A 24,170-nucleotide genomic window follows, 5' to 3' on the forward strand; every position below is an offset into this window, starting at 1 on the left:
CTATGTTTAGCGCACTAGCGCTGACAAGAACACGTACCTTTTTATTTCTCCCTTCCAGTAAGGTTGGTTGTCCGATCGTTCGAAGTAGCAGCCGTTACAGCCAGCAGCACCAATACAGCAGCACCAAACAGCCACCAGCAGCGAGCCAGGTGTGAGATCACTCCACACAGCGATACGACTCGCTGACACTGATGGCTTCTTCTTTTTCCTCGTTTGTGTCTCGTCCACTGCTGTAGCACAATCCAGCCAGCAGCCAAATCGGCTTACGCACCAGCTGGCAGTCACGATGCGAAACAGTTGCACAAAGGAACGACCTTGAACCCGGATTTATTTCACTCGACCAGGCAAACAATGCCAACACTTGTTCACACGTCTTTTGTTTTATACTCTATCGGACCGATCACCAAACACGTCCAGTACTGATGCGTGTTCGGCACAGAATGAGAGCCGTTGGTGTTCAGCATTAAATGCACTGAATGCTTCACTGGATTTCCATCGGAAGAAAGATTTTATTTTTGGCTTCGCGTATGATATCCACCACGTCAGCCAGCTGGGGAAATTTCTCCGTTGCCGAGTCCAAAACTGCCATCGGGTTTGCAAATCGCCGATGTTTTCGGCTGTCAAGAGGTGGGGACGAAGTGACCAAAAGCCTCGCCCTTGTTCACGACCGAGATGGGGAAGACAGATGCGCGCTGTGAGGGCTTTGTGGTCTGTAAAAGAGCACACATGCGTGGCCGCAGTGCGCAGCTGCTCGATCAAACCAGTGCTCACATACATGCGGTCAAGTCTGGATGCTGCATTGTGCGTGACGTAAGTAGGTGCGGGTGTTGCGAGGTGCAGTTTGCCACACATCATGCAACTGGAGCTGCTGTACGGTTGCTTGGAGAGCGGGGCTTGTGTTTACACTCGTAGAATCGCTCGACCGGAGCACACAGTTGAAGTCGCCGGCGAGGATGACGTGTTGCGTGTTGTGACGAAGGTAGTAAGCGATCGTGCCGTTGAAGAATCTCTCCCTTTCCGCACGGACAGCTGTACCAGATGGAGCGTATACGTTGCAGAGAGTCGTATTCTGCACTCGCAGAGCAGTGAGGCAGCCGTCTAGGCTCTTCTCCACGTGTGAGAAGTGTATGTGGTCCTTCAGCGCGATTGCCGTTCCCCGTCTTGCCTGGTCCACATTGCAAACCACGTTATAGCCGGGGAGGGAGAGTTGTTCGTTCTCCACCTCTTGGAGAAAAACGATGTCAAGTTGTAGCGTTCGTAGAAAAGTCCGAAGAGAGTCCAGTTTCGTGGCATTGGTGATGTTGTTGATGTTGATAGATGCAAGGTTGTAGCTGGAGAACTCAGTCATTAGGACGGTCGGCTACTCTCATCCTGCATCGTCTCGTCTTCGTCGTTGCTGTCGATCTCATCCACACGCGCCTTCTTGCATTTACGGTTGTGAGGCTTTCGAACTTTTTGGGAGGAATTTGAGTTGATAGACGAGTCTGTTTCGTGACCGTCGGTCTTACCACTAGCGGCTTTGCGTGTAGCTCCGCTGTTAGTAGGAGGCTGTTGACCTGTAGAGGGGGTCAACGGCCCACTGCCCAGGGGTTGAATCGTGCCTGAGGTAGAAGCTAACGAAGGATAGTTTTGCTCGTTTGCAGATGGTGGTGGTAAAAGTTGTTGTTGTGGCCGGGAAAGTATTTTTGTCAGCGGCGGCATGATCGCTTGTGCAGAATAGGTTTTTGGCCTAGCTACGGTAGCATGGTTCTTGTTGGAGTTGGTGGGCATTGGAGTGCTGTCGATCTGAGACGTTCGTTGCGACGGTGTCTGCTTTGTGGCATCGGCATATGACTTCTGTACAAGCAGTTTTTTATTCTGCACGCACGTTGCCCCTATGTGGATGAATTCTCGGCAGTGTCGGCAAGTTTGATGTTGTCCGTAGTATGTCACTTGCGTTACCTCACCATCGATGGTGACCCATGACTCGATGTTTCGTTTCACGATCATTTTCGCTATACGTACACCAGTTGGGATACCGGGAAAATTTACGTCTGCACCATTACGTTGTTCGCGTATTGCGTAAACATCACCATACTTCCCTAGGAAGTCAGCGATTTTTTGGTCCGACACATCTTCGGACAGATCGTATAGCTTCACCTCCACAGCTCCATCCTCAAGCGTGATCCTTAGTGGATAACTTTGGCCGTCAACTGAAATTTTGTGTTTGTTGTCATGTTCCTCGCAGATTCGTTGCGCCAACGCCAAATCGTTGACCTTCACGAACGAAACCCCGAGGGTTCTGCTGTTCTGGATTCGTAGCACTTCATCTTGTTTCAGACCCAGCACGGTCGCACAGAATTTATGCACTTTTGCATTGTCCGGTTTTTTTGGTATGTTCGCAAAGTCTATGCGAAAAGTATTTTCTCGGCGGCCCATCGCGGAGTCGTGAGGACGCGAAAGACACGGAAACGGCTCGGCGATGAGCAGAAGAGAAAAAAAAACACAGCCTTCACTGAGAAAATATAGTTTGTGTTCGACTTCCACGGAGCGGTAACAAAAAACGCGTCTGTTCGGCTTGGAAGTTGAGCGCTCACTGCAATATCAAAAGCGTTTTATAAACGATCTAGACGAGCAATATCAAAAAGATCGTCTAGATCGTTTATAAACGCATCATATGTTTGCTTCAAAGTTGCTCCCATTTTATCCACACTCTTTTTTGTTATACTCTGCCATGTTTGGTACAACTTTTTAAGTTTATCAGCACATTTATGGAGATCACGATATGGTATGCGGGCTTGCTTCCAAAAAATAATCGTGGCTTCAATTGTTAGCGCTGCACTATCTTGCGCGGTTAGTTTGACAAATCGCATATTGTAGGAAAACACTCCCAACACTTGCCTATTCGATGGAAGTTTTGTACCAACAATTTGATGTGATACGTGTCCAATTAAGATGATTGCTCGTTGTTTTTCATCAGTTCTACGTGTTTTCACCAACAAACCAGTTGGATTCATTGTTTCAGCCATTTGTCGTTTAAACAATGTTTGGTTTTCACAAATTACAATTAACAATACTCGTTTGTCACCCTGAATCACTTGATTATCAAAATAAATGACAAATTTGCCTTCGCGGCGGAGCTACACTTCAAAATTGCGTTACGCGGGGTGTGGGACATTGAGAATGGCTAACTTGTGTGTTACGTAATATATAGACGTTCCCTAATGATATCTTTAAGTATTTATAAAGTATTTTGATGCACAATATACAATTATTTTGAGAACAATAGCAAATAACTGCAAAAATTTAAAAAAACAACAGCAATTTTCATAGGAATTCATCGTTTTTTATCTATAAGCGTTTTGTGGGTCCATCTAACGAACTCGGATAACCTTCAAATTTTCATGGCTTGTTATTGGAATAAAAAGGAAACTTTTTCCGCCCGGCGCTCATCGAAATCGCATGATGTTGCAAAAATGGCCACTCTAGCCCTCATACAAATGAAGCACAAATTTCTGCACATCTGAAAAACTAACCAAGCAAATGGAACCAAATTTAGCATGTGGATGTTTTTAGGAGTAACAAATATGTCCATATTGGTCCGACACCCCTCCCTCTTCTGGAAGAGAGGGGTTCCATACAAATGAAACACGAATTTCGCACAGCTCGAGAACCAATCAACCAGATACAGGCGAACTTCGAAATAAGGTAACCTCTTTATAAAGTACCTTCGATATAGCGTCACTCGATATAAGGTACATTTCACCTCGATATAAGGTACATATTTTTATTATGTTACAAATAACTCCGAAATTGGTATGGAAACTTTTATAAACAATCATCTGTCACTGAAACAGAGCAATCGACGCGTGAAATAGACGACGCTGTCTCAGAAGGACAAAAGTCGTCTGAAACGGATCCTTCAGGAACCTAATCGTACCCGGACGTCGTGGCAGACATCATCCCTGGTCAAGAACCTCCGCGGCGATCGCTGCGAACCAGCAGACCTACAGTTCGTTTTAGCCCTTCAAGATAAGTATTAAATATTATGATGATATTAATCTCTATCGAAGAAATTTAAGTTTACAAATAAATTGTTTCAAAATTTGGTTAAAAGAGGGGATGTGGAAGACGTGTCTATTTATATACTTAGTCAGAAAACCCTATTCTGTTTCCCCTAACGCAGTGCTCTCACTAATACTCCCACCTACGCATGATCTCGGCCTATAGTCTGCCATCGGTTGGTGTCGGTTCAAGAACAGTCTTCTCACGTCTATCGAGTCGAACGCCGGTTAGAGAGGTTAAGCGTGCTACAAGTTGGCTACCACAGATATAGTTAAAACGTGTGTGTATATTACGGTGGGTAAACTCAATCGATTTGCCAGAACGTTTTTATGGTTCTATTTGGGGCCCCAAACAATCCTTACACTACCGGAAGTGGATTGATCGATAGCCCTTTAGAAAGAAACATGCGAAAAAGTTTTCCTATACTAATTTTCATACAAATTTATGTAAATGCATATGTAATGCACCAATCAGAGGCACGAGTAATCCATACCCGGCAGGTTCAGTATTGTCTGGGGGCTTAAACTGAACCAAAAAAAAAACTTTGTCCTGGCTCTGTGCTGTCAAGTTTGCATTTTTCCATGTAACGATTACTCACCTAAGCGTAAATGTAAGTCTTTATGCAAGTGTTTGTGTGTGTATGTGTGTGTGTTTGTATGTGTGTTTGTATGTGTGTTTGTGCGTTTTTGTCGAATTGAAACTGCCGATGGACAATAACTGACGTTTGACCGAAACACGATTGATAAAACTGAATCAACTGCGAGGCAGAGTGGGAAGTAGTTGAGTTTTTACGCCAACTTATGCGAACAATCTGCGAGAAAAATGCATGTTTATTAGCATAAACTGGCGTAGCGGTTTTTATTGAACAATAACCACGACAGACTCGTTTAATCCATGGGGCCTCTATTCAAACAGCCATCTTCATAAAATTGACAGAATATTTCGTTGAAATTGTATCTCAATATAATGATTTGGTTAAAAATAACAAAAACGCGTTTTTCTCGCAATGATGGTGTTGGTTGTTACGTCAATTATGTAAACAGGGGCAGTGTACCATAAATTTTACGATTTTACATTGAGAATATTTATTTGTTTCGAGCATACACGCCAAATTACATGAGAATTTCTCGGTAAAGTTAAACCCCGTTGCTATTACCAAAGCTCACATCAATGGACAACGTAATTCTAATTCCCTAACAAACAACAAAAACCGTTTTTGTTTAAAAATGTGCCATAGAATTTTTACTTAGTTAACGGGTATTTTACGAGTTAACCGATATACTGAAAAATTTGTTAACCGCGATAATCTGTTGAACAATGAATTTCCGAGTTCAGCGAGGGAGGGAGTATAAACATTGTTAAGCCTCAGTTTTTATGAAAATACGCTTTTTTATAAAAAAAGGCCGAGATTACTGTTAAATTATTCAACGAAAGTTTGCTGTCAAAGAATAAATTTGTGTTATATTGATCATAAATTAGTCGCAATGAGCTTTATGATGTCGAATTACTATTAGAATCATATTCCATCATTGGAATTTAACTTTTTGGAAATTGGAAAACTTAACTTTTTCAAGTGAGTTCCGTCGGGATGCGGTATATTTTTCCAAATCTGTATCATATTTCCAGTTCGCTTAGTTTTCGCTTTCCCTACTGCATACATTGTCTGCTTAATAAACTTTAATGTTAACGGGTAAAAGCCGTTGTTAAAAATAGAAATTTAGTTCGAAAAATTTAGCCGTACGGAGCATCTTCCGTTGTTGCGTCGCACTTGCAAGCATGACACAGACTGATGTCGTTTTCGTTACCTACACTCGGACTACACTTTTGACACCGTAAATGTTTTATTTGACTTTCCGGACTACCCTTTTTCTGTCCCGGACTACACCCGAAAAAAACAGAGTGTACTGTAAGAAGTTACCAACACATTCACACGTATGTGTCAAAACTGATTTGTTTTGGTTTTCGTTCCACGTGGTAAAGTGTCAGGTAAATTTTTTTCAGCACATTTGCGAGATGAACATATAAAATGGAAACGAGACAAAATGATGATGGCGATAATGACCGAAACAAAACAAATTGACAGCTATCCCATTATTACGCATACCAATGCAACTACACTGAAAATGTTTTATTTGAAGCTGCAAAGTGTAGTCCGGAAAAGTGTAGCTACACCACGAAAACGAATTCGACATGACTTTGGTCTCGATCACACAGGTCTATAATATCGAATTCGTTTTCACGGTGTAGCTATCCATCAATCTATCCTAACATGCACAAATATTTGTTTGGCTAGAAAATATAGATATGCCAATATCTGTATTTTCTCTGATAGTCAAGCAGCTCTTGATGCACTTAAAGCCTACACATGCCAGTCGAAGTTAGTTTGGGATTGTATCTTATCCCTGCGACAACTGACTGTAACAAACGATGTAAATCTATACTGGGTGCCTGGTCACTGTGGTATAGAAGGAAATGAAAATGCCAATCTCTTAGCAAGAATTGGTTCTTCAACTGCATTCGTCGGACCGGAGCCATTCTGTGGGGTTTCTACATCCTGCCTGAAATCACAGCTCAGAGGCTGGGAAGCAGTGATGATTGGTGCCAACTGGAGGGCTACTTCCAATGCAAGACAATCTAAACTATTCATTACACCTTGTAATAGAATCACCCGCAACCTCCTCAGTACAAATAAAGCTGATCTGAGTACGTTGACTGGCCTACTGACTGGACACTGTCCGAGTAGGTATCACCTTAAAAAAATAGGGAAACTGACAGAAGACATATTTCGCTTCTGTAATCTTGAAGTTGAAAACTTCGGAACACCTACTGTGCCAATGCGGCGCATTATTTCAGCAAAGACAGCGTATTTTTGGAAAAGGTGTCCTTACCCCTGACGAGGTATGAGATGCTGAACTAACAAAGGTAATGAACTTTATCAAAGAGGGCATTCCTTCTTGGGGGGAAATGCAAAGTCCTAGGGCGACCGTCACTGATACCCATAGTGATGGAACGAACTGACAGCGCATATATATTAACGCGGAGTATACCACAATATATCTAACTAATGGTAGCTGTGGTCATAAGCTCCTACAAGGGAAGAAAACTGTGCTAAAAAAAATTACCCGCAACTTTACCACGTGAAACGAGAACCAAAACAAACCAGTTGGACACATACGTGTGAATGTGTTGGTAACTTCCTACAGTACACTCTGCTTTTTCCGGGTGCAGTCCGGTACAGAAGAAGGGTAGTCACAGACAGATAAAGTGTAGTCCGGAAAGTCAAATAAAACATTTACGGTGTCAAAAGTGTAGTCCGAGTGTAGGTACACCGCGAGAACGCGACATAAGAGTTATCAGCATCAGCTGACTCTTCTGTGTGTGATGAGACATTTCTTTCAGTCTATAAAAAACGCTTGCACAGCAGTGTGTGTAGTTAGGGATGGGCAATAGAATAAGTCGGCAGTGGAATTTTATATGCATATAGATTGTGGAACAGTACCTCCGTCCCCCGTAGTTCAATTGGTCAAAACACCATGCCGGAGACAAGGAGATTGCGGGTTCATGTCCCGTCGGGATGCGGTATATTTTTCCAAATCTGTATCATATTTCCAGTTCGCTTATTTTTTGCTTTCCCTACTGCATACCCAAGCAACATATTTTGTTACATCTAAGTGTCAGTAATCATTATGTGACAAATTAGAAAGTTACAGAGACCGCAATATGTAACAAATATCATTACTACTGTGTAACCCAAAAGCGCAAATTTGCAGTCTATATGCAACTATCTAGTTGTTACTTATGATATTTCTGTTCAACAGTTAGGTAATATGATTTGTAACATATCGGCCACAGTGAAACAGATGAAGAACTTGTTTCATGTTACATTGTGCATCTCATGCAATTATTTTTATCAAATTAAACTTTCGATGTAACAAATTTCTCAAAAATATTTGTTTGGCTTTTTCTCAGTGCTTCAAGATGAAAAGTGAAATATTGTTAAATATAATCAGCATGTCGTGAAAATTTGTATGTAGAGGTTTTAGGGGCCGAGAAAGGTTCCTATGATGGTTTGAGACCCCTTCCTCTTCTGGAAGGGAGGGCCCTCATACGAATGAAGCACAAATTTCTGCACATCTGAAAAACTAACCAAGCAAATGGAACCAAATTTAGCATGTGGATGTTTTTAGGAGTAACAAATATGTCCATATTGGTTCGACACCCCTCCCTCTTCTGGAAGGGAGGGTTTCCATACAAATGAAACACGAATTTCGCACAGCTCGAGAACCAATCAACCAAATACAGGCGAACTTCGAAATAAGGTACCCTCTTTATAAAGTACCTTCGATATAGCGTCACTCGATATAAGGTACATTTCACCTCGATATAAGGTACATATTTTTATTATGTTACAAATAACTCCGAAATTGGTATGGAAACTTTTATAAACAATATATTGGTTATCGTCTCTGGTTACTATTGATCATTTGGGGAGTGTCCATAAAATACTCAGCGGAAGTCAGAGAGCCCATCCGAAAAATTTATTGTTGCTGAAAAAACATGATATAGCGTGGCTTAACATGGATGGGAATGGAGGAGCTGATAAAAAAATGAACTTTAAGTTTAATCTCTGGTGAATGTGTTTGAAATTTTAAAAGACTAAATTTTATTAGAACTCTGATTGCTAGAAATGTTAAAAAACATGTGCATTTTGATTAAAAATATCTTAAAACCTATGAAAAAGTTGGAAATATGAATACAGTAGGCCTCTGAAATCACATCCAAAAAACTTGATTGGTATTTTTTAAATTTTCAAACATTTTAAGAATGTGTTTATAAAACTACCTGTATGTGATCGATATTCAAGAGATAGAATGAAAGCGTCTTGAGCAAAATTTTTCTGCATAATATTACCTACAACTTTGCTAAAGACTCAACTTTGGTTTGATAAGATAATAAAAAAAATTAATTCATTGCACTTTTAAACAGATTAATCAAAAATCAATTTGAAAAAGATAAACAAAAACTTTGTCGAATACACTATAGCATTTAAATAGCATATTCACACTCAAAAGGTTGACGATCACGTTTTTCACGTTTTAAACCAGTGTGCAAAGTGTAACTTAGTAAGTTGAAACGGTAAATTTTAAATGCAGTGAAGAAAATGCAGATTCCGAAATCATGAAGGACGAGGAAATTATTGAAAAAGTTGTCAACCTGTAAGCAATAAATAAACAACGAGAAGAAAAAAAAAGAAGTAGTTTCAATAAAAAGCCTGCATGAATGTTAACGAATGTTGAAAAAAAAATAGTAATTAGTAGTAACGGCTTGATTTTTTTCTTATTTTTTTTTTTTTTGATGACATACTTTTTGGAAATAAACTATCACACGCGGCTGAAGGTCTCCTAAAAAAGCCAAAAGAATTATGTGTTTCAAATTGTACTTTAAACAAGTTGATTAACACTTATAGTTGGATTCTATATTCAAAATAAACTATTCGTAGACAAATGACAACAAAATTAAGTATTTGACGCCCTTTTGTTGAAAATGTTTCAGGATTCGATATAAGGTACAATTCGATATAAAGTACAACTTAAAAATCGAAATGTACCTTATATCGAAGTTTGCCTGTACAGCCAAATTTGGGATGTGGATGTTTTTAGGAGTAACAAATATGTCCATATTGGTTTGACACCCCTCCCTCTTCTGGAAGGGAGGGGTTCTATACAAATAAAATACAAATTTCCGCACATCTAGAGAAATAACAAAGTAAATAGAACCAAATTTGGTAGGTGGATGTTTTTAGGGGTAAAAATATATCCATAATGGTTTAACACCCCTCCCTCTTCTATAAAGGAGGGGTCCCATACAAATGAAACTCAAATTTCGCACAGCTCGAGAACCAATCAAGCAAATATAATCATATTTGGCAAGTGAATGTTTCTTGATGTAACAAACATGTCCATAATGTTTCGACGCCCTTCTTCTGGCATGTCTCCAAATACCATTTCGAAATCTAAGATGGCGACTTCCGGTTTCTAAAAAACAGCGGCAAATGACCGAATACCACCCAACATGGGTATTTCCGAAATTGTTATGTTGCACTGAAGCCACAAATCGACCTCAGACAACATTTTGAAATGTAAATGGCAACTTCAGGTGTCTGGAAAACAGCCGAAAATAACCAAATAAAACCCAATATGGGTGTTTCATAAACCAGAATGTCGCACAGGGGCCAGAAATTGTCTCCAAATGCCATTTTGAAATCCAAGATGGTGACTTCCGGTTTCCGAAAAACAGCGGCAAATGACCAGATACCACCCAATATAGGGATTTCCGGGATTGTTATAATGCACTGAAGCCATAAATCGACTTCAGACAACATTTTGAATTGTAATATGGCGACTTCCGGTGTCTGGAAAACAGCCGAAAATTACCAAATACCACCCAATATGAGTGTTTCTTCAACCAGATTGACGCTCAGAGGCCAAAAATTGTCTCTTAATACCATTTTGAAATCCAAGATGGCGACTTCCGATTTTGAAAAACAGCGCCAAATGACCAAATACCACCCAATATGGGTATTTCTGGGATTGTTATGATGCACTGAAGCCATGAATCGACCTCAGACAACATTTTGAATTGTAAGATGGCGACTTCCGGTGTCTGGAAAACAGCCGAAAATGACCAAATATCACCCAATATGAGTGTTTTTTTACCAGAATGACGATCAGGGGCCAGAAATTGTCTCCAAATGCCATTTTATAATCCAAGATACCGACTTACGCTTTCTGAAAAATAGCCTGAGGTGACCAAATACCACCCAATATGTGTATCACCGGATCCAGAATGATGCAAGGAGCTAAAAATTGACCTCAGACACCAGTTTGAATTGTAAAATGGCAACTTCTGGGGAACAGCCGAAAATAACCGAATACTACTACATATGGATATTTCCGTAATAAGCATTTCCGTATAGAAGCATTTGAAGATGACCACTTTCAGTTTCTGGAAAACAAAGAAAATAACTGAAATGCACCCAATATATTTCCGGAATAGAGGTGATGTACACAAGCCAAAAGTCAAGGATGTTGTCATTCCGATAAAACCAATCAATTCAAACGATATAAACAAATCGCAAGGAATCAATGAATTTGAAATGTTTGTAATTATTAAATTAAACACTAAAATTAATAACTCAATTACTTTATTCATCATACTACATCATTTTCCAATGTCGGAATAAATTCTATATTCAGGAAGTGAAGTTATCAATGAAAATTAATAGATTATCCCTCTCTTTTTATAAGAAAACATTGTTGCTGGATATTTCTATATGAAGCAAAAATATTTGGTTTATTTGCTCAAAATAATTGCCATTTCTATGATCTCACTCGAATTTACACTGCCGGTCAATAGAATAGCTATATCTTTCGTGAAACAAAGCACACATATTCATCATAGAAAAACCTCAAATAATCCACCTAGCGGTCAGACCCAGCCTTTCTCATTCAAACTTTCATTTGTTTAAATAGATTTACATGAACGCTTCAATGCAATAAATGTATATTCACTCTTAAGGTTCTAAAATATTGATGTACATATAAATTTGCAGTCCGGTCTGTGTCTGTCTGCTATCTGATCCATATAGGCTCGAAAACTACCGAACCGATCGACTTGAAAATTTGTATGTAGGGGTTTTTGATGCCGATTAAGGTTCCTATGATAGTTTGAGACCTCTCCCTTTTCTTGAGAGGTCCCATACAAATGAAATATAAATTTCTGCACAACTCAAGAACAAACCAAGCAAATGAAACCGAATTTGGCATGTGGATGTTTTAAGGAATAACAAGTATGCCCATAATAGTTGGACGACCCTCCTTTTTCTAGAAGGGAGGGGTTCCATACAAATTTCTGCACATCTCGAGAACTAATCAACTAAATGGAACCAATTTTGGCAGGTAAATGTTTTAGTGGTAAAAAATATGTCCATAATATTTTGACACCCCTCCTTCTTTTGAAAAAGAGGGGTGCCATACAAATGCAACACAAATTTCTACACATCTCGAGAACTAACGGCAAACGACCAAATACCACCCAATATGGGTACAATAAAGTCGCTTTTTACGCGGGGGATACGTGCCGCGTAAAAACAAACCGCGTAAAGTCCGGAATCCGCGTAAAAAACCGCGTAAATTCCGGAATCCGCGTAAAAACCACGTAAATTCCGGAATCCGCGTAAATTCCGGAATCCGCGTAAATTCCGGAATCCGCGTAAAAAAAACCGCCTAAATTCCGGAATCCGCGTAAAAAAAACATCGTTAATTTTGCATTCCGAGTGAAGGGAAACCGAAATCCGGGCAAAAAAAATACCGCGTAAATTCCGGAATCCGCGTAAAAAACCGCGTAAATTCCGGGATCCGCGTAAAAAAAACCGCGTAAATTCCGGAATCCGCGTAAAAAAACCGCGTTAATTCCGGAATCCGCGTAAATTCCGGAATCCGCGTAAAAAAACCATCGTTAATTTTGCATTCCGAGTGAAGGGAAACCGAAATCCGGGCAAAAAAAATACCGCGTAAATTCCGGAATCAGCGTAAAAAAACCGCGTAAATTCCGGAATCCGCGTAAATTCCGGAATCCGCGTAAAAAACCATCGTTAATTTTGCATTCCGAGTGAAGGGAAACCGAAATCCGGGCAAAAAAAAAATACCGCGTAAATTCCGGAATCCGCGTAAAAAAACGCGTAAATTCCGGAATCCGAGTAAAAAAAAAACGCGTAAATTCCGGAGTCCGCGTAAAAAAAGCCGCGTAAAAAGCGACCTTAGTATATTTCCGGAATCGTAATGATGCACTAGAGCCACAAATCGACTTCAGACAACATTTTGAATTGTAAGATGGCAACTTCCGGTTTCTGGAAAACTTCCTGAAATGGACGATTCCCATTAAATATGAGTATCTCCGGAACCAGAAAGATGGACAGAAGCTAAAAATTGATCACAGACACAATATTGAATTTTAACATGGTGACTTCCGGTGTCTGTCAAACAGCCGGAAATGACCAAATACCATTCAATATGAATGTTTTCGGAACCAGAACTACACCCAGATGACAGAAATTGATTTCACAGGCAGTTTTGAAGTCCAAAATGACGACTACCGGTTTGTGAAAAACAGCCTAAAATAAACAAATGCCATCCAATATGGGTATCTCTGGAACCAGAATGATGCAAGGAGCTAACAATTGACCTCAGGTACCATTTTGAATTGCTAAATGGCAACTTCTAGGAAACCGTCGAAAATGACCGAATAATACTCAATATGGATATTTCCGTAATCGAGAAGATGCATAGAAATCAAACATTGACCCTAGACACCATTTTGAATTTAAAGACGACCACTTTTAGTTTCTGGAAAACAACCAAAATAACTTCCAATATGGGTATTTCCGGTGTCAGATTGATGCCAGAAAATCTGCTGAAAATGACCGAATACCACCCAATATGAATGTATTCAGAATTAAGGCGATGTACAGAAGCCAAATGTCGAGGATGTTATCATTTCGATAAAAACAATCATTTTAAACGATTTGTTATTTGACTTTGATCATATCCTATGGCCGATTCGTCGTGCATTTGCAGATTTCAAACACATGGCAAGAAATTAATGAATTTGGAAAGTTCAAATAGTACGATACCACATTAAAGTTATGTTGAGGCCACATATATCGATCAAACCAGGTCAATAGTCTTTGAATTTCTTCTCTTTCCATAACTTTTGAGCCACATTTCGAAATCGAAATTATGAATTTTGTTATTTGTAAGTTTGAGAGATGACTCGTTCGTATGGCACTAGTTATGTTCAAATAAGTCATGTAATCTTTGAGATAATAAACTTTCGTTGTTTTATTAACAATTTAATACATAACGGTTGCTTAAGTTCGATTATAATCAAATGAAATGGGAACGTATAGAGCAGCCAAACTTTGAAACCACGTGTTCAATCATAATTCATCAGTTAACCCTTAACTAGCCCGCTCATCATAATATTAATCAAATCGGTTGTGTAGTTTCTGAGATAATGAAGTTTCGTGATTTTCACATCTCGGTACATTACAGACGAAGTTACAGTCTGATTACAGTAAAATTCAATAGGGTATTATGAAGCAGCTAGACTTTTAATTTTACAGTAATTTTGTGAAAATCGGGTCAGCCATCTCTGAGAAAAGTCCGTGAGTCCAAGTAGTCTTCGGAATATGTTCCTTTTCAAAGCTGGATTTCACATTTTTAAACATAACAGGCAAAGTAATAGTCCGATTGCAAAACAAATCAATAGGGTCTTATGGGGCAATCAGACCTTCTATTTGACACTGATTTTATGAGAATCGGTTCAGCCATCTCTGAGAAACATGAGTGAGATTAAACAGTCTTCAAAATACGTTTCTTTTCATAACTTTCGAATCACAAGCTCAATCTTCATAAAATTCAAAAGTTAAGGGTGTTTCAGGTAGCCCGTTCATTTGAAACCAAATCGGTTGTGTAGTTTTCGAGATAATAATGTTTCATGATTTTTACATTTTGATACATAACCTCTAAACTAAAATCCGATCACAATGAAATTTAATAGGGGTTATTGGGCAACTAAACCTTTCATTTGCAATTAATTGCATGAAAATCGGTTCAGCCATCTCTGAGAAAAGTGAGTGAGAATAAAAATCTGCACATACACACACACACACACACACACACACACACACACACACACACACATACACACACACACACACACACACACACACAAATTTGTTACTGAAAAATCCTTTGAAACATTCTATGGAAATCTTGTTGCAATAGGATTATACTTTTACCAAATATTTGCAATGGTCTTCTTATTTAAAAATGAATATGACAGTATTACATAAACTTTCAGTCGGTAGTCAGTCGGTATTCGAGAATCACAATTCGGTCACAATCATCTGCTGTGACTACTATTAAACTTCGGCATGTTTATTTGTCACTTGTTTATCGTCCAAATTTGTTTCACGGAAACAACGGCATCTCAAATGTTGCCAGTAAATTATCCTGTAACAATAGCTTTACAAATCTTGTCACGAAGTAACTTATTCTGCCAATGCATCTTGTCACAGTGTAACAAAAGCATTGATGACATTTACTTTTGTTATTGAAGGCAACGGTCGCATAGGGAAACCAAGGGCAATCCAGACACTGCGAAAGCTACATCAGTTTGCTGCGCTGATGAGGGTGAATTTATTTCGATCATTTCTTGAATAAAATAACACGCGAAATTATTCGAATTCTCTTGGCATATGACTAGTATTATTATTGTTCAAAATATCAATAGTTGCATATAGAGATGAGCCATGGTTTGTCTTGGCCTTGGTTCTCCTATATGGTGCTTTTATCGTGAAGAGTTTGAAAACACAGCAGCGATGCCGTTTGGTGTTGTACAGAGTGCCCAACAGATAACCAGAAAAAAAACCCTACCAACTATGACGGTCGGTGTGGTGAAAAAATTGTTTACTGACCATCCAATAACATGATTAGTTTAGTAAAAAATGTCGTATCTGTTGCGGATAAGTAGAGCTGTTCATCCAACAACATGATTAGCTTGGTAAAAAAATGTCGAATCTGTTGCAGATAAGTAAAAATGTCCAAGTTTTTACTCATCTAATCAAGCAAACTTCAAATCAAAGCTACAATGTAACCTTTCACAGTATGTATACTGCCGTTCCAAGCATAATTGTCCCATGTTCTACACAAACCTTATGCCCAGTGGGCAGTGGTGGGCACCGCTAATCGAAAATTTAGCGACGCTAATCGCTAAGCCGCTAATCGGAAAATTTAGCTCGATAATCGCTAAACGCTAAACGCTAAACCCACATTAGCGGAACTTTCGCTAATCGCTAATCGCTAACTTATTAATATGAAAGTAGTCAGAAAACTATATTTATCGGTTGTGTTCTGTAAGATTTGGACCACTTTGATCTTTGTGGTGAAACAGAAGAAAACAACTACTTTTGAGAGCTATTTACAATAAGAAGTGTACAAAACGGTGTTCATACTTGATTTTGTAAAAACAAGGAGTAACAAAAGTTATTCAGCTTACAGTAAAAATAAATACTTTTAGAAATGTTTTCATTAAAATTCAATTATTATCTGAAACAAAAAAATAGAGCCAAAATGGTCATAACTTCAAGCGCATTGCAATTTAAAAAAGTTCTTGGTATGCCGAAAATTCAATCTAAACCTTGAGCTTGTTCTTCAAAACGCTCCTGTGACTCGTACGATAACCAGCGTTGCCATTAAGTTTTGAATAAAATCTGGCAAAACGAAAATAAAAAGTCTGGCAAAAATCTGTCACTCATTTTTGGATAAAATTTCTGGCAAAATTGAAAGTGGTGCCCTGTTTATTTTACTCTCCCCGGGTGTAGGTAGGTGAAGGCCAGACACGGCCCATCTCGCAGTAATGACCTTTTTGCGAGACGACGCGGATGAAATCTGGCAAATATCTGGCTCATTTACAAATATCTGGCAGATTCTGAGGTTTATCTGTTTGTCTGGCGCGCAAACAGAAATCTGGCAAAATCCAGATTTATCTGGCACAACGGCAACGCTGACGATAACTGGAACATCATTCTAGGGTAAAAATACTGACTTGCACTTGTGTCGTAAAGAGAGGAACTCTAGACAATTTTACAATTGAGCGTTGTTTGAATGGAACATACGTTTTAAAAGTAACTTTCGCAATAAAGTATGTTCATCTTTCGAAGCAATTTACGTACGCCATCAGTAATTCACGGCTATTCTAAATAGCTCTACTGTCGCTTCTCTACAAAATTTAGCGAATTAGCGATTAGCGTTTCGAAGGCCAAAATTTTAGCGACGCTAACAGTTTCGATAACCAGCTCAAAAATTAGCGAAATCGCTAAACCGCTAACTGAATATTAGCGTCGCTAATTAGCGATTAGCGAATTAGCGGAATGGTGCCCACCACTGCCAGTGGGACAATTATGCTTGGGAAGGCAGTATATTTCATGTGAGTTGTCGACTAGTGACAATGTAAAAAGATTTCTGGAATTGCCACATATCAGTTGCATGTAAATATAATTGTGACAATGAATGATTGATTAAAGTTACTGTGCGGTATCAAAGTTACACTACCTACTATGTAACATTTCTGTATCTTAGTGAGATGAAAAGTCTATTCGCGACAAATATGTGACTTTTTCTTCTTTCATTTAACCTAGTATATTTCACAGTAACTGCAATGTTCACTGTTCACTGTGCGACTTTTCATTGAATTTCTTTTTCGAATAGATGTTACAAATGTTGCTTGGGTACATTGTCTGCCTCATGAATTTCAAGTGAAAATTTGTTTTTTTATTACTCCATCTTGAACTTTTTACGAATAGAATAATATTTTACCAAAAACAAGAAAATTTATATTGATCAACGACAAACACAAGACATTCGGGAGTATTCAACACAGTATTTATCTGTGTGAAGCGTAGTGCTATTCTGGTAATTAGTGATAATGGCAACATTGCTGTGAAAGAAGAGTGGAGATGAGAGAAGACTTGGATTTTTCTCTCACACTTGCTTTCGGCAAGTGATGTCAACAATTTCGCTGTACAAAGAGCAAAATTTTGCATTATCGTTCCACTTTTTTGCGTGCGTTATTTCTCTTTGCGCACTCTTCCGCTCTTTGGCAGCAACCGTTCTCCTCAATGTGAAAGTTACAAAGTTTACTCTTTGAGCAATTAAATTGAGCAGAAAACATCGCTGTTCACACATATTAAGGATTCCGCTTGGATGTCTGTATGCGGATCTAGTGTACATCTCATATTGATAATTGGATAATTTCTAGACTATTGTAGGCTGAAATTTGAAACCAAACCACTTAATATCTGCCTTACCTTTTCTTTTTCTTCTAGCAATCGTAGTAGTGTTTGATTATCCAATGTGGATGACAGTTCTTCCTCATCTTCCACATCATATCCTTGCTCGTTGTCCTGTAAACTATTGCAATCAAATAAATAAACTATATATTTTTATGTGGATATTTTTGCACCAAAAATATACCTTCTTCCTATTTTATCGGTTCTATTCAGAGTCTCTGATCCTTGTTCCTGCTCTGTGTGGAGCGACAAAACGATGGGTACATTCTTCACACTAAGGTAGTATTTCTTACTGTCGAGACTAGTTGCTACTTTGTATTTCATTTGTCGCTATGAAAATAATACAAAAACAAATTTAGGGTTTACTGAAATAACATAAATCTACAAAATGCTTATGATCTTTTGAAGTATATTTTCTTATTAATGAAAAACATGCTGCATATTCTGTTATGGTATGTAAATAAATCATAATCGTAGAATAATGCATGATTCTTTTTGCCTTTCTCGAGGGCTAAAATAATATTGAACCAAAACCTTAATCCATTTGATAATGTAGATGTGCGTTACAACTTCAACTATCTAATCATTGTACAACTTTAACTATCCAACGAAGTGACCACGTGGTCTTTTTTCCTGACTTATAATTTTTTGTCGCCACCAAGTCAAGAATGAGGGTTTGGCCAAAAGACCACGAAAGACCACGGGGGGTACGGGGGGTATGAAAAGTGATCAAAATATGACCACGTGGTTTAGGAACGGCACCTATGTATGTTCTGCTGATCCACGATGTCATGAGCTGGGACAGGGGCTTTCTTTGTTCACACAACATTTATTTGGCACGGCACAATACAAATTAATGTTTTACGGAGCTAATTAAAAGGGACAAAGGCTTGTAATCCTCTGGTCCTGGAGGTATTGTGCGGGGTCTAATTGCTGGTTCTGTGCTTGGTTTAAACGTGTTCTTGTCGTTTTGTTGGGTGTAGGCGGAGGGGAACAGGAATAGACTGTGGCATGGATGGATTTTAGGAAAACATATATGAGGAACATGTAGGGTAGGTCACGGCTCGCCAAAACATCATGAACAGGAACAGCTGGTCGTCTACCCTCGGCCTGAAGGGAAGCTATTAATTTAGACCTGGCGTCACGGTATACAAGGGATGACCAAACAACATGCTCTATGTCGTGATAACTTTCACCACAGGCACAGATATCACTTTCCCCGAGCCCAACACGACGGAGATGCGCGTCAAATCTGTAGTGATTGGACATAAACCAAAACATCACGCAAATGAAATCTCGACCTACATCCAACCCCTTGAACCACGGGTTCATCGATACTTTGTTTTGAATGAAACCACCTTCCCAGTTCCCTTCTGATCCAGGAACTTTGCCAACTGATGATCATGTTCTGACGTACAAGTGCAAAAAATTTATTAAAGGCAATTGGTCTTTCATAAATGTCACCGTCTGTTGCGCCCACCTTAGCCAAAGAGTCCGCTTTCTCATTGCCCGGTATCGAGCAGTGAGAAGGGACCCACACTAAGGTAATCTTAGAAGATTTTCCGGATAAAGCACTCAAATGTTGCCGTATTTTCCCCAGCAAATGCGGAAAGCCAAATGTCTGAGAAATGCATAAAACGTCGACATCCGATGTTCGGGAGGCTCTATAGCCGCAGGGTTACAGAGTCCGCTTTGACAAGCGGGTAGTCGTGGGTTCGAATCTTAGTTGAATTCCGGCTATGCGATGTCAACGGACTTCATCGTGTGTTTGTTCTCAGGCTCCTCACTTAACCCTTCCTTCACGTTTAACTCTGCAAAACCTCAACAAAAAATACCTCTTGACAAAAATGAATCCTTATTGCAATTAAACAGGCCAGAAGGACATTCAATTGACATTCACTTCTCCAGGGAATTGTAATAGGCGATAATATTGGCCGAAGGCAGCGAGCCTCGGAGCAGCAAGCGTAAAAAAAGGAATGAAAAAAACATACACACAAGCACGAAATATAATAATCATGTCATCTACTCTCAATAGTGATAATGCTAATAATTAGAAGTGCGGAATACAGAAAACACCCGAGCGATATCACAAAAGATCAAAGTTTCTGGTCGCAGTGATCAGTCTATACAGGAATAGACAACATCAGATGCCGACATTTTATGCATTTCTAAGACATTTGGCTTAAAAAAATTCGATCTTGTCTTTGCTCAAAATAATGACACTGGGACGCTTTGAGGCACGACTTTTCGAAATGCGATTATCAAGGCTGAGACTATTGCTAGGCACTGTAGGGTGTGTAGTTACATTGCCGGTTTTATTAAACAAATTTCAATTAGTTCTATTATAATGAAAAAACCGGCGAGTAACAATTCTCTTTTCCGATTTTTCTTCTTGTCCTTGTCTTGCTTTTCAATTCTTGGTTTTGTCCCTGTTACTTATGGTTACCAAAAAAAAATAAAAACCTTATCACTACTATTTTATTATTTCCTACTTGAATCGCTGCCATGCGGCCATCGTTGTTTCCCATGGAAAAAAGTGTCTAGTATCAGTACTTTATTCCGGCGAAGGAACATCGGGAAAATACACTATATAACGACGCAAGGTTGCATTGAATGTCTGTCTTTCTGTGGAAATGAAATTTTGTAACTATACTTGGTTCTGGGAAAGAGGCTTCTGCACAATTGAGATGGAATCTTGCATAAAAACTTATGTCGAGCGGTATTGCCAATTATAGTAGGAAAATACCTAATCTTTTACATTATTGTTTTCTATTCTGTCTCTTCAATGTTGTCCCGCACTCATATCACTATTACATTGCAACACCTGTTAAGAGTGAGTGGCATGGGCACTTCAAACCACTGTTCTTCTAATCCCGTTATGCTACATAATAGTCATTGATTTGGGCTACTCATTCTCGACCTATCTGTTCAATATTCTTAAGATTCACATTTTTATCAAAGAAACATTGGTAAATGATAACTTTTCCGATTTTATATTTATGTTTGATCATTCAGACAACACGTTGACTGACCCATAATTGTAGAGGGCCTGTATTCGGGATTTGATTAACTAGAATTTCAGATTTGATTATCTCGTTATTTTTTGCTGTTTGTTTTCAATATTTTTTTACCTTTACCAACCCTCTCGTCATATTTGTTACTATTTCTGTTTCTTCCGGCATGTTCGTGACAATTCCGAGTTAAGTGAAACCAATCAGTGTCTAATTATTTTTTTTTGCTTCTCAAAACTTTACCCCTTTTCCCCACAGAAATAATTTCTGGCTAGGCCACTGCATCATTTAAATAACATAACAAAAGATAATATTTATTTTCGTTGGTTGCAAATTTGAATAAATTTCTTGTGACTCGACTATCCGGAAAATTCGACTATCCGGAGTGAAAAAAAATTCGATACTCCGGATAATCGAGTCCGACCTGACATACTGATTAGCCGGACGATGATAGAATTATTCATACTTACACAAGCTTGGTCAGATATCTCCATTTCCGGTCGATAAGGGTAATGAGTGTAGAACGAATCATTTTTAATCATCTTTTTACGCATCCTGTATGGCCCTTCTGTAGTATCAAGCATCCATTTAGTAAAATCGTTAGCTTCTTCCGCACCCCAAAGACCACGCTCCCTAAACAATTCCGACTCTGATTGTAACCATTCATGGTAAACATACCTTTGGGTATGCTGCGCTGTATGCAAATGTTGGGTGCAACGAGTTTCCCAGAATTCTTTAACTAAATATAAGTTAACCAAATTGAGCTGATAGATAGTTTCCATATCTGGGTCGGATTTTTCCTTTGACTGGTCATCTTTTCTAACTTTTGTACGACTTGCCAACCTCGTCAAATTGCCCGTCACTTTTTGAATTTTTGATTGTATGTTGTTATGCAAATCCCACGGTACTTTATATAGAGCCTTTTTTTCACCGTCTAGATAACTCAACCATAGTTTTAAAGCGACATCTAATATCTGTTCCCTTGTAATTATCATATCTGGTGCTTTGGCGTAATTTAGTGGTGCAGTTAACGTTATTTTGAACACTTCCTCAATTGCTGGTTTCTTGCACACATACAACTCTTCCCATACACGTGATGCCGCATTAGCAATTAAATTCGTGCCTTGATGATGATTCAGAGAATCATCTTCGTTGACACTAATTAATTTATCAATAGGATTTACATGCCATGTAGTTGTCCGAATATTGTCCGAGCTATCCTTCACGTAATATGCTATTTTTTCGTTAGCTGTCAATTGCATTAAACAGTAAGTTAAACATCCAATAAATTCCAGTTCATGATTTCCAGCCCCGAAAATTATTAACCGATTGGTCGTAAGTTTGTGTAACGCCTCCATTACCATCATTTGATCCGACACAGTATCCGTAGTTCGAGATATAAGATACAAAATGCAACGATTCAAAGAATGATATAGTTGATCGAGGGATAGAGCATTTGAGCGACGTTTTGCTTGACCTATTAATTTTATTATAAATTCAAAAATTTCATGTGGATCTCTATTAAGACTGCCCTGCCATAATTTATCGACGATTCGAGCTGATAAGTAGAAAACGTTAGGAGCAATATTTTGTACGTGACTTTGCAACAACGGAACAATGGGAAGCGCCGCTTGTTCACCGACTAGTATATCAGCTGCTAATAAGTGATCCATTAAAGTGCCTATCATTTCCGTAATGAACGTACATCTTGCAGTGTTGGAATAATTATCAGGTTGATCGTCTAAAATACTGTCGATAATTGGAAGGTTTTTTCCGTTGCATGCTAAACTAAACGAATCAACAGCAACAACTCGTAGAAAATCAATTATAAATTTCCGAACCGGGTGGCTTGTTAAATCTTGATTATCTTGGCATAATGCGCGATTCTCGAGAATATGATATGATGATAGTTCTTCTGATGGCGATGAGATGCTGCTTGCTCCGGACTCTGCTAATGTTATGGGAAACGGAAATAATACCCCAATTAAAGAGTGAATCACATCCGCTGACATGACAATCGCCATGAAATCTGGTAAATTATGATATAGCGAAAATAAAACCTGTATTAATGTTACAGGATGGTTGTTGAGCCACTCTGCATTATCTGTGGTATGTACTATTCGTCTTATAATACTAAGCATGATGCAAACAGCTTCGGAACATAACGTCATCTTAGGCAAGGTAGAACCTGTAAAATACAGTTGGATATTTATATTCTATTGGAATCACGTTGTTTGGTATAGGTATAACTCAGTACACTTTTGACTGTTATTTAAAATCTGTACCGTAAACGGGGGTAACTTTAATCAGCGGGGTAACTTAGATCACTCTTCCTCTTTTTTTTTAAATTGAGATAAAAAGCGCTCGTAGTGCTTGTGATTTGTCGTAATCTCCACTGATCATGTTATATATGTATACATTGCTACTATTCATGCTTTTCCTGCTATTTGAAGTGTTTTTCATACTAAAATATTAACCAAAAAGTGTATTTTTGGCGATTTTTGTTGCATACAAACAATCGGTTCAAGCATATTCAAAACAACAAGCTGAAATACGTAAAGTTTTTTCAGTTTCGTTTTCTGTTTAGTTCTTAAGATGAACAAATAGGGTATGCCTGCCGAAGAAAACCACTGACGAAGACGTTCGATACCCTATTAAAATACAATTTTTATTATTATTTTTGCAAGTTTTTCCTCGAAGGCAATGTTGAGCTCCAATAATTTCCACAGCGTATTATATATTTTCTTCTTAACAACAACCTAAGACGTAACGTAACATAGCATAAGCCATATTCCACGTGGACTAGTTTTTGATGATTTTAAATCACCTTCCCTCTCCGTGGATAATCATTCATAAATATTCTAAAAATGTTGTGTGAATCTTGGACATTCGCCAACAAAACTGTCCACGTAGATTATTAATGGCCCCCAAATTGCAAACAGCAGAATCATTGCTAAACCTTTGAAGTAGTGAATGGATATTGCTCAATACATGCCAGTACTTATTTTGAAAATATCAAACAATATTGTATGTAGTATATTCTGAAAATATTACATACATTTAAATACATTTACACATTCAAATACATTTACACGGGAGCTGCGTATCCGCATGGTTATAGAGTCCGCTTTGTCAAGCGGATGGTCGTTGGTTCGAATCTTAGTAGAACCAGGCCATCCGATGTCAAAAAGGACTTAAGCATG

General features: G+C 38.7%; 1 protein-coding gene across 1 annotated transcript in view; it reads right to left on the reverse strand.

Annotated features, from left to right (window-relative positions):
• Nucleotides 1-24,170, reverse strand: part of LOC129721968 (WD repeat and FYVE domain-containing protein 3) — a 280,812-nt gene that overhangs the window by 94,102 nt on the left and 162,540 nt on the right. Inside the window, exons 18-20 of the mRNA XM_055675111.1 lie at nt 21,438-23,155; nt 18,141-18,286; nt 17,975-18,077 (exon numbers count right to left, since the gene is read on the reverse strand). Coding sequence (XP_055531086.1) covers nt 17,975-18,077; nt 18,141-18,286; nt 21,438-23,155 — 1,967 coding nt within the window. The remainder of the gene's footprint in view (nt 1-17,974; nt 18,078-18,140; nt 18,287-21,437; nt 23,156-24,170) is intronic.

Source organism: Wyeomyia smithii, chromosome 2 (assembly GCF_029784165.1).
Source record: "Wyeomyia smithii strain HCP4-BCI-WySm-NY-G18 chromosome 2, ASM2978416v1, whole genome shotgun sequence".
In the NCBI taxonomy this organism is placed as follows: Eukaryota; Metazoa; Arthropoda; class Insecta; order Diptera; family Culicidae; genus Wyeomyia; species Wyeomyia smithii.